The sequence below is a fragment of the Lynx canadensis genome, chromosome D1 (genome assembly GCF_007474595.2).
Source record: "Lynx canadensis isolate LIC74 chromosome D1, mLynCan4.pri.v2, whole genome shotgun sequence".
Classification (NCBI taxonomy): Eukaryota; Metazoa; Chordata; class Mammalia; order Carnivora; family Felidae; genus Lynx; species Lynx canadensis.
The window spans coordinates 114795638-114810564 of NC_044312.2; the positions used below are offsets into that span (position 1 = coordinate 114795638).

The window sequence follows — 14927 nt, forward strand, 5'->3', positions numbered from 1 at the left end:
GCCGGGGCCAGGCCCCGCAGCAACCAGCAGCTGCCTTGGGGTCTGGGCAGCATGGAGCACCCCTCTTCCGTGTGCACGCAGCCCACGAGGCAGCTACTGCCTGCGCCGACACGGCCCTGGGCTGCGTCCACACTGCCAGCGGGTTTTCCAGTCTTCCGACACCAGTGAAACAGTCTCCTTATAAATCCCGTGTGTTTGAAATGATGACTCACGCCTGGCCCCAGCCAATTCCCCACAGCCCAAGACTGACCCCGAGGGGCCTCCTTGCCCCTCACTCACCTGTCCCTCCCAGCGGGTCCGGCATGAGCCCTGGGGGTGCTATACAGCCTGAGGGGCCCTGCCTGGCCCACAGACACACGGAGGGGGGGCACTCAGTTGGCGGAAAAGACTCCAGGGCCAAGACACGTACACAATGCTCAGCGTTTATTTGCAAGGTCGGGGCGGAGTGAGCAGAGGGCTCCGACGCCCCCCACCCCTGCCCGGGGCCCTCCTGTCGGCCATGGTAACCCCACGCCTGGGTCCAGACATGGGCCTGCCTGGCACCGCTCCCTGGAGGCTACCGGCCTGGCCTTGCCTGGACGGGCCTCAGCCTGAATTCTGCTGCAGGAGGTGGCCAGCAGGAATCTGTTCCCCGGGGCTTTGAGGAGCAGCGGGGGGCAGGAGGGGGGCACGCAGGCCCACAGTGCAGGGAGCAGCATGGCAGCTGATGCGCACTTGGCTATGGGGCACACCTCTGACACCAAGAAGGGGGCGAGTCCGGACGGAGCAGGCGCTTGTGTCTCAAATGAGGGGTCGGCCCTGATGGCCAGGCAGGTGGCCAAGACGTGCTGAAGGGGCTCCGAGGGCAAGGCCCCCTCCCGGAGCCCCCCTCAGGCAGGCCGTCATGGCACCATCACCTCCAGGGCGCAGGTGTCGCGAGGGCACGGGTGGAGGGTGTGCTCGGACTCCTGCAGCAGGCTGGCCCGGCTATCCGCGGTTGGGTAGTGAGTGTTCTGGCTCCGGAGGGGGAGGGAGGGAGCTTGCGGGATGGGGTCAGAATGGCAACAGCCAGTGGTGGACCCCTAGATCGAGAAGATGGGGGTGCTGTCCTCGGGGGCCTCGGGAGCAGGGACGCAGGACGCAGCACAGCTGCACTCGTCCACGTGGGTGTAGGTGTGCCGGACCGCTGTCCCATCGGGACACTGCATGGTCACCACCTCCTCGTGAAGCCTTGTCTCCTGGCAGCAGGTGCACCGACGCTGCATGGCCTGGGCCTCCATGGAGAACCTGCAGATTTGAGTGGCCACCCTCAGGACCCGCCTCGTCCAGCCCCAGCCACCCAGCTCTTGCTTTCTCTGGGGCCTGGAGACGATGGCTCCCGCCCACTCACGGGCAGCCCTGAGCTTGTCCTCGGAGCACTGGGGGCTTCTCTGACCTGACCTGGGACAGCGCTCAGGGTCACCGAGCTCTGACCTTCTCTGGTCAGGCCCCCTCCCTTCTTGGAACCAGCTCATCAAACTAGCTGATCGGGACAAGACCCTCCTCCCTCCAGGAACCACCCCGCCCCCCCCCCCACCCCAGGGTCTTGAGCCAACGTCACATCCTTCCTTCTGCTCTCCCGGCCTACTTGCTCCACCTGGCAGAAGCCAGGGCGGTCTGGGACGGGGAGGGGGCCCTTGGGAGGGGCGCCGGCCTCGCTCACTTGGACACTCCTGGGCACGAGCCCTCGCAGAAGGTGACGTTGACCGGGGCCTGGGTGGCGCAGCCCCGGTGTCTCAGGACCGTCCTGTTGACCCGGACTTGGCAGGAGTCTGGGCGGAGGGAGGAAGGGCGGTGGAGGTGCGGGAAGGGCTCTCCCCTGACCTGGGCCGCTCCTCCCACTCTCGGGAGCCCCGCGCTCGGGGTGGGGTCCTGGGGCTAGAGGCAGCTTGGGGCAGAAATCAGTGCATAGAGACTGGGAGGGGCTGGAGGGTGGGGGCAGGTAGGCGGGCCTCAGCTTACCCACTTCCTCACAGGAGTAGCAGCAGCCAGTTTTCCTGAGGATGCCCTGCAGGGGTGGGGGAGACAGAGCGGGGTGGGGAGGGGGCTGGGGGCTGGGCAGGAACTCCCAGGAGTAGGAGCGCGGGCGGGGCCTCTGGGGCCGAGCGTGGGCGGGCTTCCCAGGGGTGGGGCGTGGCCTCCTAGGTGGGGAGTGGGGAATCGGGTGGGCGTGGCCCTGGTGGGGCGTGGCCTCCGGGGACGGGCGTGGGCGGGGCCCTTGGGAGGGATCTCCAGGACGCGGGCGGCCCCGGGACACACACCTTGCAGCTGGACGGGTCCGGGCAGGGCAGCGGCCTCGGGGTGAGCACGTGGAGCCCGTTCTTGGCGTCGCAGCGGTACTCCGTGCAGTTGTCCACGAGGCTGCTGACCCAGGTCTCGTTGGGCTGCAGAAATGCGATGGGGAGGGTGGAGGCCCACAGGGGAATGAATTATCTGGTGGGCTGAGAAGGGCTGAAGGGAAGTCTCCCCTGGCGGGGCGGGGGGGGGGGGGGCGGAGACCGAACCCCTCTTACCCGGACCAGCCGGCCGTCCGGCGTGAGACACGCTGTCTGCACGCACTCCCCACAGCACTGTCCCTCCACCTTCTGGTACTGGAAGCCCTGAGGGACAGGGACGGTTACATCCTCACCCCCAGCCCCCCTCCCCAGCCCTCCTGAACCCCATCCATACCCTAAGGGCCCAGCGACCTCCTTAGCAACCAGCCCAGGGCTGCCACCAGGCAGGCACTACCGGCGTCTGCCCAGGAGGGTGTACCTGGGGGCAGGTGGTGCTGCAGTTGTCCTCCTCACACTGCACCGTTGGGTGCTGGGTGTCCACGGACAGGCAGGTGCATGTGTGGCAGGGAGTGACCGCTGGGAAGGTTGCACCGATCTGCAGTGGTTGGGGTGAGGGGAGGCAACATTGAGGGCACTGGTAGGGGCACAGGACCGGGGCCAAGACCCTTCCTTGCTGCTGGCTGGGTGGCAGGAAGGGAGGGCCTACAGAAAGTGGTTTCTTTGTTCTTCAAATAGAATTCTGCACGTACCCCCTGGCTGAGCATAGACCGGGGCAGAGGCAGGGAAGGCAGGCAGGCTGGAGGGGGCTGGGAGGGCATGGTCCTACCCCAGCCCTCTTGCTGTGAGGAGGCTCCTGGGAGACCCTGAACCTAAGCTCTCAGAAGCAGGCATTCAGCCCATGGCCCTCCCAGGCCCTCGGCAGACAGTGCCGCCCCTGTGTCCCCCTCCTTCATGTCTCCACTGGGCTCTACAGGACCCAGAGCCCCATGCTTATCTGCTCTCAAGCAGGAGGCTGCAGGCAGGGCTGGGCCTGTCCAGACGAGGGGTGGAGGTCCCCTAGCCGAGGTGCGGAGCCCAGGGCCCCACCCACTGCCCCCTGGCTCAGCAGAGCCCTTACCCCATAGGCGGTGCCATTGTAGGTGCACAGCTTAGGTCCTGGAAGGAAAGGGAGGGCTGAGCACCTGCCCAGGTGTTAGGGGGAAAGTGCTCACCCTCCGCCGCCCGAGCCCCACCCCAGAGAATCCCCAGCACAGCTCACGGCAGCTGAAGGTGGGGCAGCAGTCGCCCTCCTCCTGGGTGGCCACCAGCTCCTCTCCCGGCACACATTTGGGTGGGCTCTGGGGGCAGGTGGTCGTGTTGCAGACTGTGGGAGAGTCGGGGCGCTGTCAGGGGCACCCCTGCAGCTCCCCTTTTCTGGCTGTGCCGGCTCACAGTCTAGGGGAGTTTCTTGCAACAGTCATATTTTTTTCCTGGGGGTTGAATCTTCTGGGTTCCTGCTGGATCCCCTCGCTGTACCCAGCCACACCAGAAGCCACCAGCCTCATTTTAGGTAGAAAAATGAAGCACCAAGAGGCCCACCAACTGGCCCACCAACTGGCCCCCTCCTCGGCCCTCCTCACCCTGTGGCCAATGGGGGCACGGGGCTCACCGCACAGCGTCTCCAGGCAGCACGGCTTGTCAGCCACAGGCCTGGTCACAGTCACCAGGCCCGCCCGGCTGCACTGCAGGGGCCGGTCCTGGGCTTCGCACAGCACGGGCGTGCACCGCACCGACAGGGAGCCCTCGTGACACACGCAGTCCTGGCAGTTGCTGACCCACCGCTCCCCGGGCTGGAAGAGACCAGTCAGGGTCCCTGGAGACTCCCAGACAGTGCCCTGGCTCTTGGGCTGCAGCCCTCAGTGTGGTCATGCCAGCCTTTGGCCTCCCGCTCAAGCTGCTGTCTCTGCAGCAGCCCTGGTGACAGGGATGTGTCGCACCCCGGGGCACCCCACGCCAGCCCCCCACAGGGCTGCCTGGGCACAGCAGGGTGCCCTGAGATGGGGCTTTCCCTCCCATTGCTCAGGCGAGGGGGCAGGTAGCTGGGGGGCAGAATACTCACAGATTTGGGAAACCCGTCTGGTCCCACACAGCCTGCAAGGGGAGAAGGAAGGGGAAGATCACTGGGGGTGCTGGGTTCCAGACCCAGTGGGCAGAGACCACAGGCCCTGGGACATGTCTTTGCGGGCCTGGCTGCCCCCACCCCCAGCAGAGGCCTCTTCTTCCCGCTGGGGACACAATTCCCTGGGGAACTCGGTGTCACGGCCATACTGCGCCCTCTGTGGAGTGAGCACCCAGGAGGGACGGTCCTGGACTGGCGTCTTCCCACCCCAGAGCTCCCCCTGCAGCCCTGTAGCTCAGGTCAGGGCAGCCGCGGCGGGTCCTTACCGCACTCGCGCACGCAGACGTTTGTGTGCGTGTTGAAGAGGGTGTGTCCATCCGGGCAGAAGCAGCCTTCCGCCAGCCCCTTGCCCACCTCGCTCTGGCGCCTGCAAGGACAGGAGGGCATTCCTAGGACCCTCGATCCACATGAGTGCAGTCCCAGGGGCGAGGGCCGAGGGCAGGGCGGGCTGCTGGGGTTGGCCAGCTGCCCGGGGCCACTCGGGAGCCAAGGCTCAGAGATCGGGGTGGGGGAAGGGAGCCCCAGGCCCTTTGGTGCCCCCGGACCTCGCAGGCAGGCTTTACCTGGAGTCGCAGGACGCGGGCTGTGCGGGGCCACACGGCTGGTACACCTTGCCGGACGGACAGGTGAAGTCTGGGGACAGAGACAGGTGTCAGCTGGGCCAAGGAGGCCAGAGCCCCCAGGGGCCGCCCCGACTCACTGCACAGCCCGCCGGTGGCGTCGCGCCAGCTGCTGCACACGCCCTGGGCACGGCAGAGTGCTGCGTAGGCCTCCAGGCTCTTGCAGGGCGCCTGGCGGTCGGCTTGGCAGCCATCACTGACGCAGGAGCTGAAGAACGGGCCCGGCGGGATGAGGCCGTGGCACTCTGCGAAGACCCTGTGGGCAGGGGCGGTCAGGGGCCAGGGCAGAGAGCAGGTCGCTGTCCCAGGACCACCAAACCCAGAGGAGAGACTCACGGGCTCAGCAACAGCTCGCAGAGAGGTGCTGGGGGGCATGGGGAGGAGGTGGGCGTGGCGGGTGGTACCGGGGGCTGGGGGGTGGGTGCCCCGCAGTCCTCCCTGCTGCTCTCCCTGACCAGCCAGGTATGGGCCATGTCTTGGCAGGTGGGGGCGGTGGTGCCGTCTGGCTGGCGGCAGTCGTCTGTCTGGCTGTTGGTGCAGGTGCCTGGGGAGGTGGGGCAGCAGGGTCACGGTCTTGCCCTTGCCCCTCCCCCCACCTGCGCTGAGGCGGCTGTGGCCCCCACTCACCGCACTGGCCCTCCGTGTTGTGGCTGAAGTGGGTGTAGGGCAGCCGGACCTGGAAGACGTGCCCGTCGAAGCTGATGCTGACATCAAGGGCAGGAATGTCGATGCCCATCGTGCTGGTGCCTGTCACGGACACACTCACGCCGTTCTTCGCAAAGCCCGGGCTCACTTGCTTTCGGTCAAACAATATCTGAGGACATATCGGGGGGTGGGGGTGGGGGATCCATGATCGGGCGGTGGGGCGGCAGGGCCTGCCTTGGAGGCTCTCCCTCCCGGGTGCTGGGGCCCCGTCTCCTTGGGGGAGTCCCAGCTGGCCGCGTTCGGGCCCCCGGGGCGTCATGGCACGCCCTTTGCCCTTCCAGAGGCCCCTCCGGGGGCTGACCTCCAGGCCTGCAGGCCTTCCCCGGTGATGCAGGGCAGGGCCACTCACCAGGGGCTCCTCCTGCCCGTTGGCGCCGGTGCCGGTGGTGAGGATGACCTCCGTGGACTTATAGCGGGTGCTGAGGGCGCGGGGACACTGGGCAGTGGCTGAGGTGGCCCCACAGTAGTAGTTGTGCATGTAGATGCTGAGGTTCCCGTGGCGCGGGCGGATCTCCCGCATGAGCACGTGGGTGCAGTTGTCCACGAAGGAGTAGGAGGTGCCGTCAAAGGTGTTGTAGTGAGAGTTACCCCAGCCGCTGCACAAGCCTGCGGGACATGGGCAGTCCCCTCACCCCAAAAGTGCCACCTGGGGGAGCCACTCAACTGCCCTGGGCCTTGGCGGCCTCTTTTTTAAATTTTTGTTTTTTAATGTTTATTTATTATTGACAGACAGAGAGAGACAGAACCTGAGCAGGGGAGGGGCAGAGAGAGGGAGAGACATAGAATCCGAAGCAGGCTCCAGGCTCTGAGATGTTCAGCACAGAGCCCGGCGCGGGGCTCGAACTCACAAACCGCGAGATCGTGACCTGAGCCGAGGTCGGACGCTCAACCGACTGAGCCCCGCAGGCGCCCCTCGGCTGCCTTTTTTATAAAATGGGCGAGTAGGCTGGATGGTGGCCCTGCAGGATAAGGACATGTCCCCAGAGCCTGAGAACGGACCCTTATTTGGGGAAAGGGTCTTCATGTCAGTAATTACGTTAAGTATCTAGAGGATACCATCCCGGATTACCAGGGTCGCTCTAGCCCAGTGATACGTGTCCTTGTAAAGAAAGGAGTGGCCACAGGAAGGCCGAGCCACGGCTGGAGGCCCGTGGCCACAAGCCTAGGGATGCCTGGAGCCCCCAAAGCTGACAAGGCAGGGAGGGCCCTCCCTGCAGCCTCAGGCATTCCTGGTGTTGTGACCCAGTGTGCGGTCCTCGCTTCTCCCGGAACCTGCCGTCCAGGCGTCCAGGCGTCCAGGCGTCCGGGGCCCGGGCCGGAAGTGCTCCACGAAAGACGCCCAGAAACCCCGGGGACACCGGCGCGGCTGCTGCTCCCGTGTGCACGCCCACCCCCCGTTCAGGAGCCCCTTCCATGTGGGGGGCTCCCTGCACACCCCCCGGCCCCACCCAGCTTACACTCGCACTCAAAACGGAAGTCACACGGCTCGCTCCCCTGCCACACTCTGACTGGCCGATGCCCATTCACGCAGCTCACGCTGGCCGCTGACTTCCGCTCCAGAAGCACCATGCGGTTGTTGCCTTCACACCGGGCCACCGTGCAGCCCGGCAGGGTCCAGGACTCGTTCACCTGGGAGACAGAGGGTACGGTGCTCACCGGCTGGGGGCCACGAGACCTGCCACGTGGCCCTGCCACAGCCTCAGGTCCCTCCTTGCCCAGGGCGGGCCCTGTGTCCTGGGCCAGCCCCAACCCTTGGCGCCTTCCTCCGGCACTACCCGTGGAGGGGTGAGCGGGGGCCACCCTCAGCCCCACGCAGGGCAGGCCTCAGCCCCCAGTTGGTTGCCCAACCCCGGGCACACAGCAAAAAAAGGAAGCACAGGCAGGAAGTGCACCTGTCGGGGAGGGACAAGGAGGTCGCAGGGAGGAGCTGCGGAGGAGGGGGACAGGGGGGCCGAGGATGCTGGGGGTGAGGAGGTGGGGCAGGTGCTCTGGAAGCGGTCAATGTCACAGCGCTGGTTGCAGATGGCAGAGAAGTGGCAGCCCGCACTGTCCGTCTTGTTGTAGACCACATCCCCTGTAGAGGAGAAAATCACCAAGGGGGTCACGCCAAGGTTAGCTCAGGAGAAGCTGGGGCTTGGGCGGCACCACCTGAGTCGCAGGACGCACACGGAGGGGCCCCAGAGACCCAGGGTCTGAGTGCCCTGGGCGGACAGTTGGAAGGAACCAGGGGCTTCCTCACTCACCGGGAGAGAAGAGCTGCCCGTATGCCCGGCAGAAGCAGCCGGTGGTGAAGTGTGTGCTGCTGGGTGCTGGGGGCCTCGGGGTGGTGACCACGGAGGTGGACGAGGTCCACACCATGACAGGCAGGGACGTGGAGGCAGCCGGGGAGGGGCCCGGGGCGGTGCTCGGCGGGGAGCTGGTGGCCTCGGTCGTGGGGGGCGGTAGGGAGGTCCTGGTGCTGGAGGTGGCCCCGGCGGTGCTGGGCACGGTGCCGGGGAGGCCGGACGAGGTCTCGGTGCGCCACGTCGGGGACGCACTGACCCGGGTGCCGGGCGGGGAGCGGGAGACAGTGGTGGGCGTGGTGGTGGGCATCGCCGAGGTACGGGAGGTCTCCGGGGACAGGGAGGTCTCCAGGGACAGGGCCGCAGTGGTGGCGGGGGTGGTGGTGCAGTGGCTGTAGTCCTCACAGCAGAGCAGTCGCGCGTGGAAGTTGTGGCAGTAGGGCAGGGGCCCCGGCTGCTCGCGGTTGCGGCACACCAGCCCAAAGCTCACGTTGCACTGGACCACCTGCCCCACCTCCTCCAGGGGCGCATCGGGCACCTTCTCTGATCGGCACTCGATGTCCCGGGGCCGGTCACAGAAGACGTGCCCGGCCAAGCGCCAGACCGCGAAGGTCTCGAAGTCCCCGCCGTCGGGGCCCGGTATGGGGTAGTCCTCGTCGAACCAGTCTGTCCACGCGCACCGTGGCCTGCAGCCCGGGGAGGATGAGGGGGCCAGCGTGTGCCTGGTGGAGCCGGGCCGCGAGGCTGTGGAGAGCGGCGTGGTCCTGGAGGTGGGCCTGCTGGGCCGGGACCAGGGGGTGGCCCGCCCACTGGAGGTCACCACAGGGACCGTGGTGGGTGCGTGGACTGAGGTGGGCTTGCTGGTCGTCGTGGGGATGCCCGGAGAGGAGGAGGGGCTGGGGCTGGAGACCCTCTCTGTGATCCTGGCAGAGGGAGGAAGCGTCTGGCTGGTGGCCACAGAGAGTCTCTGGGTGGTCCGGGGGGAGGAGGGACCTGGCTGGGAGGTGGGGACAGTGACCCTCCAGGTGATCCCAGAGGACGGGGGAAGGGTCTGGGTGGTCCTGGGGGAGGAAGGACCTGTCTGAGAGGTGGGGAGAGTGACCCTCCAGGTGGTCCCAGAAGAAGGAGGGGCCTGGGTGGTCCTGGGGGAAGAAGGAAGGATCTGGGTGGTCCCAGAAGAAGGAGAAAGGGTCTGGGTGGTCCGAGGGGAGGAGGGACCTGGCTGGGAGGTGGGGACAGAGACCCTCTGGGTGGTCCTCTGGGAGGAAGGAAGGATCTGGGTGGTCCCAGAGGAAACAGAAAGGCTCTGGGTGGTCCCAGGAGAAGTAAAAAGGGTCTGGGTGGTCCCAGAGGAAGGAGGAAGGGTTTTGGTGGTCCCAGGGGAAGAAGGAAGGGTCTGGGTGGTCCCAGAGAAAGGAGCAGGGGTCTGGGAGGTCCCAGAGGAAGGAAGAAGGGTCTGGGTGGTCCCAAGGGAGGTAAAAAGGGTCTGGGTGGTCCCAGAGGAAGAAGGAAGGGTCTGGGTGGTCCCAGAGGAAGAAGGAAGGCTCTGGGTGGTCCCAGAGGAAGAAGGAAGGGTCTGGGTGGTCCCAGAGGAAACAGAAAGGCTCTGGGTGGTCCCAGGGGAAGTGAAAAGGGTCTGGGTGGTCCCAGGGGAAGAAGGAAGGGTCTGGGTGGTCCCAGAGGAAACAGAAAGGCTCTGGGTGGTCCCAGGGGAAGTGAAAAGGGTCTGGGTGGTCCCAGGGGAAGAAGGAAGGGTCTGGGTGGTCCCAGAGGAAGGAGGAACGGTCTGGGTGGTGGGGACAGTGACCCTCCGGGTGGTGGCAGGGGAGGAGGGGTGCGTGGCCGTCGTTCGCGGCCCAGTAACCTGCGATGACCTTTGTCCTGTGCTGCTGCTGCTGCTGCTGGTGGGCTCAGGGACCGCAGAGCTGGCACAGTGGCTGTAGTCGTCACAGCAGAGCACGCGGATGTGGTAGTTGAGGCAAGTCTGGCCTCCTCTCTGCCGGTTGTTCCTGCAGATGAGTCCGTAGTTGACGTCACATCGTAGCACCTGGCCCAGCTGCTCCAAGGGCACGTCCGGGAAGAGGACGGCCTGGCACTCGATGGCCTCGGGATCCGCGCAGAGCTGGCCGCCCGTGTCCTGGATGTGGTAGTAGGTCTCAATGTCGCCCCCGAAGCGGCCGGGCAGGGGCTGGTCACTGTCCAGCCAGCCCGTCCAGCGGCAGGCGGGCTGGCACGGGGAGGTGGCCGCGGTGTGGCCCGTGCTGGGCGCTGTAGGACTGGGGGTCGTTGGGGACCAGACGGTGGTACTGGCAGCCAGTGTGGGGGTCGGACCCGGGCTGGTGGCCCGGGGGGTCATCGTAGTGGTGGCCAGGGTGCTGGGACAGTGGCTGTAGTCGTCACAGCAGAGCACGCGGATGTGGTAGTTGAGGCACATCTTGAACCGGCCAACCTGGTCACGATTGTGGCACACCAGACCCTCGCCCAGCCTGCACTGCACCACCTGGCCCAGTTCCTGCAGGGGCACGTCGGGCAGCAGCTCGGCCCGACACTCCAGGCCCAGGGGCCGCTTGCAGATGGCTTTGCCGGCCGCCCGGATGTTGGCATACGTCTCAAAGTCCCCACCGGAGGCCCCTGGCACCGGATAGCTCTCGTCTAGCCAATCCGTCCAGGCACAGCGAGGCTCGCAGGCCGTGGACCCGACTGCTGGTGACGTGGCCGTGGAGGCAACTGTGGAGGAGCCCAGGGCGGTGCTCGGCGGGGAGCTGGTGGCCTCGGTCGTGGGGGGCGGTAGGGAGGTCCTGGTGCTGGAGGTGGCCCCGGCGGTGCTGGGCACGGTGCCGGGGAGGCCGGACGAGGTCTCGGTGCGCCACGTCGGGGACGCACTGACCCGGGTGCCGGGCGGGGAGCGGGAGACAGTGGTGGGCGTGGTGGTGGGCATCGCCGAGGTACGGGAGGTCTCCGGGGACAGGGAGGTCTCCAGGGACAGGGCCGCAGTGGTGGCGGGGGTGGTGGTGCAGTGGCTGTAGTCCTCACAGCAGAGCAGTCGCGCGTGGAAGTTGTGGCAGTAGGGCAGGGGCCCCGGCTGCTCGCGGTTGCGGCACACCAGCCCAAGCTCACGTTGCACTGGACCACCTGCCCCACCTCCTCCAGGGGCGCATCGGGCACCTTCTCTGATCGGCACTCGATGTCCCGGGGCCGGTCACAGAAGACGTGCCCGGCCAAGCGCCAGACCGCGAAGGTCTCGAAGTCCCCGCCGTCGGGGCCCGGTATGGGGTAGTCCTCGTCGAACCAGTCTGTCCACGCGCACCGTGGCCTGCAGCCCGGGGAGGATGAGGGGGCCGGCCTGGTGGAGCCGGGCCGCGAGGCTGTGGAGAGCGGCGTGGTCCTGGAGGTGGGCCTGCTGGGCCGGGACCAGGGGGTGGCCCGCCCACTGGAGGTCACCACAGGGACCGTGGTGGGTGCGTGGACTGAGGTGGGCTTGCTGGTCGTCGTGGGGATGCCCGGAGAGGAGGAGGGGCTGGGGCTGGAGACCCTCTCTGTGATCCTGGCAGAGGGAGGAAGCGTCTGGCTGGTGGCCACAGAGAGTCTCTGGGTGGTCCGAGGGGAGGAGGGACCTGGCTGGGAGGTGGGGACAGTGACCCTCCAGGTGATCCCAGAGGACGGGGGAAGGGTCTGGGTGGTCCTGGGGGAGGAAGGACCTGTCTGAGAGGTGGGGAGAGTGACCCTCCAGGTGGTCCCAGAAGAAGGAGGGGCCTGGGTGGTCCTGGGGGAAGAAGGAAGGATCTGGGTGGTCCCAGAAGAAGGAGAAAGGGTCTGGGTGGTCCGAGGGGAGGAGGGACCTGGCTGGGAGGTGGGGACAGAGACCCTCTGGGTGGTCCTCGGGGAGGAAGGAAGGATCTGGGTGGTCCCAGAGGAAACAGAAAGGCTCTGGGTGGTCCCAGGAGAAGTAAAAAGGGTCTGGGTGGTCCCAGAGGAAGGAGGAAGGGTTTTGGTGGTCCCAGGGGAAGAAGGAAGGGTCTGGGTGGTCCCAGAGAAAGGAGCAGGGGTCTGGGAGGTCCCAGAGGAAGGAAGAAGGGTCTGGGTGTTCCCAGAGGAAGAAGGAAGGGTCTGGGTGGTCCCAGAGGAAGAAGGAAGGGTCTGGGTGGTCCCAGGGGAAGAAGGAAGGGTCTGGGTGGTCCCAGAGGAAGAAGGAAGGCTCTGGGTGGTCCCAGGGGAAGTGAAAAGGGTCTGGGTGGTCCCAGAGGAAGAAGGAAGGGTCTGGGTGGTCCCAGAGGAAGAAGGAAGGGTCTGGGTGGTCCCAGAAGAAGAAGGAAGGGTCTGGGTGGTCCCAGGGGAAGTGAAAAGGGTCTGGGTGGTCCCAGGGGAAGGAAGGGTCTGGGTGGTCCCAGAGGAAACAGAAAGGCTCTGGGTGGTCCCAGGGGAAGTGAAAAGGGTCTGGGTGGTCCCAGGGGAAGAAGGAAGGGTCTGGGTGGTCCCAGAGGAAGGAGGAACGGTCTGGGTGGTGGGGACAGTGACCCTCCGGGTGGTGGCAGGGGAGGAGGGGTGCGTGGCCGTCGTTCGCGGCCCAGTAACCTGCGATGACCTTTGTCCTGTGCTGCTGCTGCTGCTGCTGGTGGGCTCAGGGACCGCAGAGCTGGCACAGTGGCTGTAGTCGTCACAGCAGAGCACGCGGATGTGGTAGTTGAGGCAAGTCTGGCCTCCTCTCTGCCGGTTGTTCCTGCAGATGAGTCCGTAGTTGACGTCACATCGTAGCACCTGGCCCAGCTGCTCCAAGGGCACGTCCGGGAAGAGGACGGCCTGGCACTCGATGGCCTCGGGATCCGCGCAGAGCTGGCCGCCCGTGTCCTGGATGTGGTAGTAGGTCTCAATGTCGCCCCCGAAGCGGCCGGGCAGGGGCTGGTCACTGTCCAGCCAGCCCGTCCAGCGGCAGGCGGGCTGGCACGGGGAGGTGGCCGCGGTGTGGCCCGTGCTGGGCGCTGTAGGACTGGGGGTCGTTGGGGACCAGACGGTGGTACTGGCAGCCAGTGTGGGGGTCGGACCCGGGCTGGTGGCCCGGGGGGTCATCGTAGTGGTGGCCAGGGTGCTGGGACAGTGGCTGTAGTCGTCACAGCAGAGCACACGGATGTGGTAGTTGAGGCACATCTTGAACCGGCCAACCTGGTCACGATTGTGGCACACCAGACCCTCGCCCAGCCTGCACTGCACCACCTGGCCCAGCTCCTGCAGGGGCACGTCGGGCAGCAGCTCGGCCCGACACTCCAGGCCCAGGGGCCGCTTGCAGATGGCTTTGCCGGCCGCCCGGATGTTGGCATACGTCTCAAAGTCCCCACCGGAGGCCCCTGGCACCGGATAGCTCTCGTCTAGCCAATCCGTCCAGGCACAGCGAGGCTCGCAGGCCGTGGACCCGACTGCTGGTGACGTGGCCGTGGAGGCGACTGTGGAGGAGCCCAGGGCGGTGCTCGGCGGGGAGCTGGTGGCCTCGGTCGTGGGGGGCGGTAGGGAGGTCCTGGTGCTGGAGGTGGCCCCGGCGGTGCTGGGCACGGTGCCGGGGAGGCCGGACGAGGTCTCGGTGCGCCACGTCGGGGACGCACTGACCCGGGTGCCGGGCGGGGAGCGGGAGACAGTGGTGGGCGTGGTGGTGGGCATCGCCGAGGTACGGGAGGTCTCCGGGGACAGGGAGGTCTCCAGGGACAGGGCCGCAGTGGTGGCGGGGGTGGTGGTGCAGTGGCTGTAGTCCTCACAGCAGAGCAGTCGCGCGTGGAAGTTGTGGCAGTAGGGCAGGGGCCCCGGCTGCTCGCGGTTGCGGCACACCAGCCCAAAGCTCACGTTGCACTGGACCACCTGCCCCACCTCCTCCAGGGGCGCATCGGGCACCTTCTCTGATCGGCACTCGATGTCCCGGGGCCGGTCACAGAAGACGTGCCCGGCCAAGCGCCAGACCGCGAAGGTCTCGAAGTCCCCGCCGTCGGGGCCCGGTATGGGGTAGTCCTCGTCGAACCAGTCTGTCCACGCGCACCGTGGCCTGCAGCCCGGGGAGGATGAGGGGGCCAGCGTGTGCCTGGTGGAGCCGGGCCGCGAGGCTGTGGAGAGCGGCGTGGTCCTGGAGGTGGGCCTGCTGGGCCGGGACCAGGGGGTGGCCCGCCCACTGGAGGTCACCACAGGGACCGTGGTGGGTGCGTGGACTGAGGTGGGCTTGCTGGTCGTCGTGGGGATGCCCGGAGAGGAGGAGGGGCTGGGGCTGGAGACCCTCTCTGTGATCCTGGCAGAGGGAGGAAGCGTCTGGCTGGTGGCCACAGAGAGTCTCTGGGTGGTCCGGGGGGAGGAGGGACCTGGCTGGGAGGTGGGGACAGTGACCCTCCAGGTGATCCCAGAGGACGGGGGAAGGGTCTGGGTGGTCCTGGGGGAGGAAGGACCTGTCTGAGAGGTGGGGAGAGTGACCCTCCAGGTGGTCCCAGAAGAAGGAGGGGCCTGGGTGGTCCTGGGGGAAGAAGGAAGGATCTGGGTGGTCCCAGAAGAAGGAGAAAGGGTCTGGGTGGTCCGAGGGGAGGAGGGACCTGGCTGGGAGGTGGGGACAGAGACCCTCTGGGTGGTCCTCTGGGAGGAAGGAAGGATCTGGGTGGTCCCAGAGGAAACAGAAAGGCTCTGGGTGGTCCCAGGAGAAGTAAAAAGGGTCTGGGTGGTCCCAGAGGAAGGAGGAAGGGTTTTGGTGGTCCCAGGGGAAGAAGGAAGGGTCTGGGTGGTCCCAGAGAAAGGAGCAGGGGTCTGGGAGGTCCCAGAGGAAGGAAGAAGGGTCTGGGTGTTCCCAGAGGAAGAAGGAAGGGTCTGGGTGGTCCCAGAGGAAGAAGGAAGGGTCTGGGTGGTCCCAGGG

The 14927-nt window shown here is 66.8% G+C and overlaps 1 protein-coding gene across 1 annotated transcript in view; it reads right to left on the reverse strand.

The window, feature by feature from the left end:
* Positions 1-420: 420 nt before the first annotated feature.
* The window catches only part of MUC5B (mucin 5B, oligomeric mucus/gel-forming), a 33383-nt gene continuing 18876 nt past the window's right edge, over positions 421-14927 (reverse strand). Inside the window, exons 33-54 of the mRNA XM_032595098.1 lie at positions 12642-14456; positions 11177-11603; positions 9924-11141; positions 8021-9251; positions 7670-7851; positions 7235-7406; positions 6127-6383; positions 5700-5886; positions 5409-5616; positions 5153-5328; positions 5016-5085; positions 4719-4819; positions 4393-4424; positions 3943-4123; positions 3553-3657; positions 3412-3449; positions 2773-2889; positions 2532-2618; positions 2280-2402; positions 1981-2026; positions 1682-1790; positions 421-1266 (exon numbers count right to left, since the gene is read on the reverse strand). Coding sequence (XP_032450989.1) covers positions 1062-1266; positions 1682-1790; positions 1981-2026; positions 2280-2402; positions 2532-2618; positions 2773-2889; positions 3412-3449; positions 3553-3657; positions 3943-4123; positions 4393-4424; positions 4719-4819; positions 5016-5085; positions 5153-5328; positions 5409-5616; positions 5700-5886; positions 6127-6383; positions 7235-7406; positions 7670-7851; positions 8021-9251; positions 9924-11141; positions 11177-11603; positions 12642-14456 — 7087 coding nt within the window. The 3' untranslated portion in view covers positions 421-1061. The remainder of the gene's footprint in view (positions 1267-1681; positions 1791-1980; positions 2027-2279; positions 2403-2531; positions 2619-2772; positions 2890-3411; positions 3450-3552; positions 3658-3942; positions 4124-4392; positions 4425-4718; positions 4820-5015; positions 5086-5152; positions 5329-5408; positions 5617-5699; positions 5887-6126; positions 6384-7234; positions 7407-7669; positions 7852-8020; positions 9252-9923; positions 11142-11176; positions 11604-12641; positions 14457-14927) is intronic.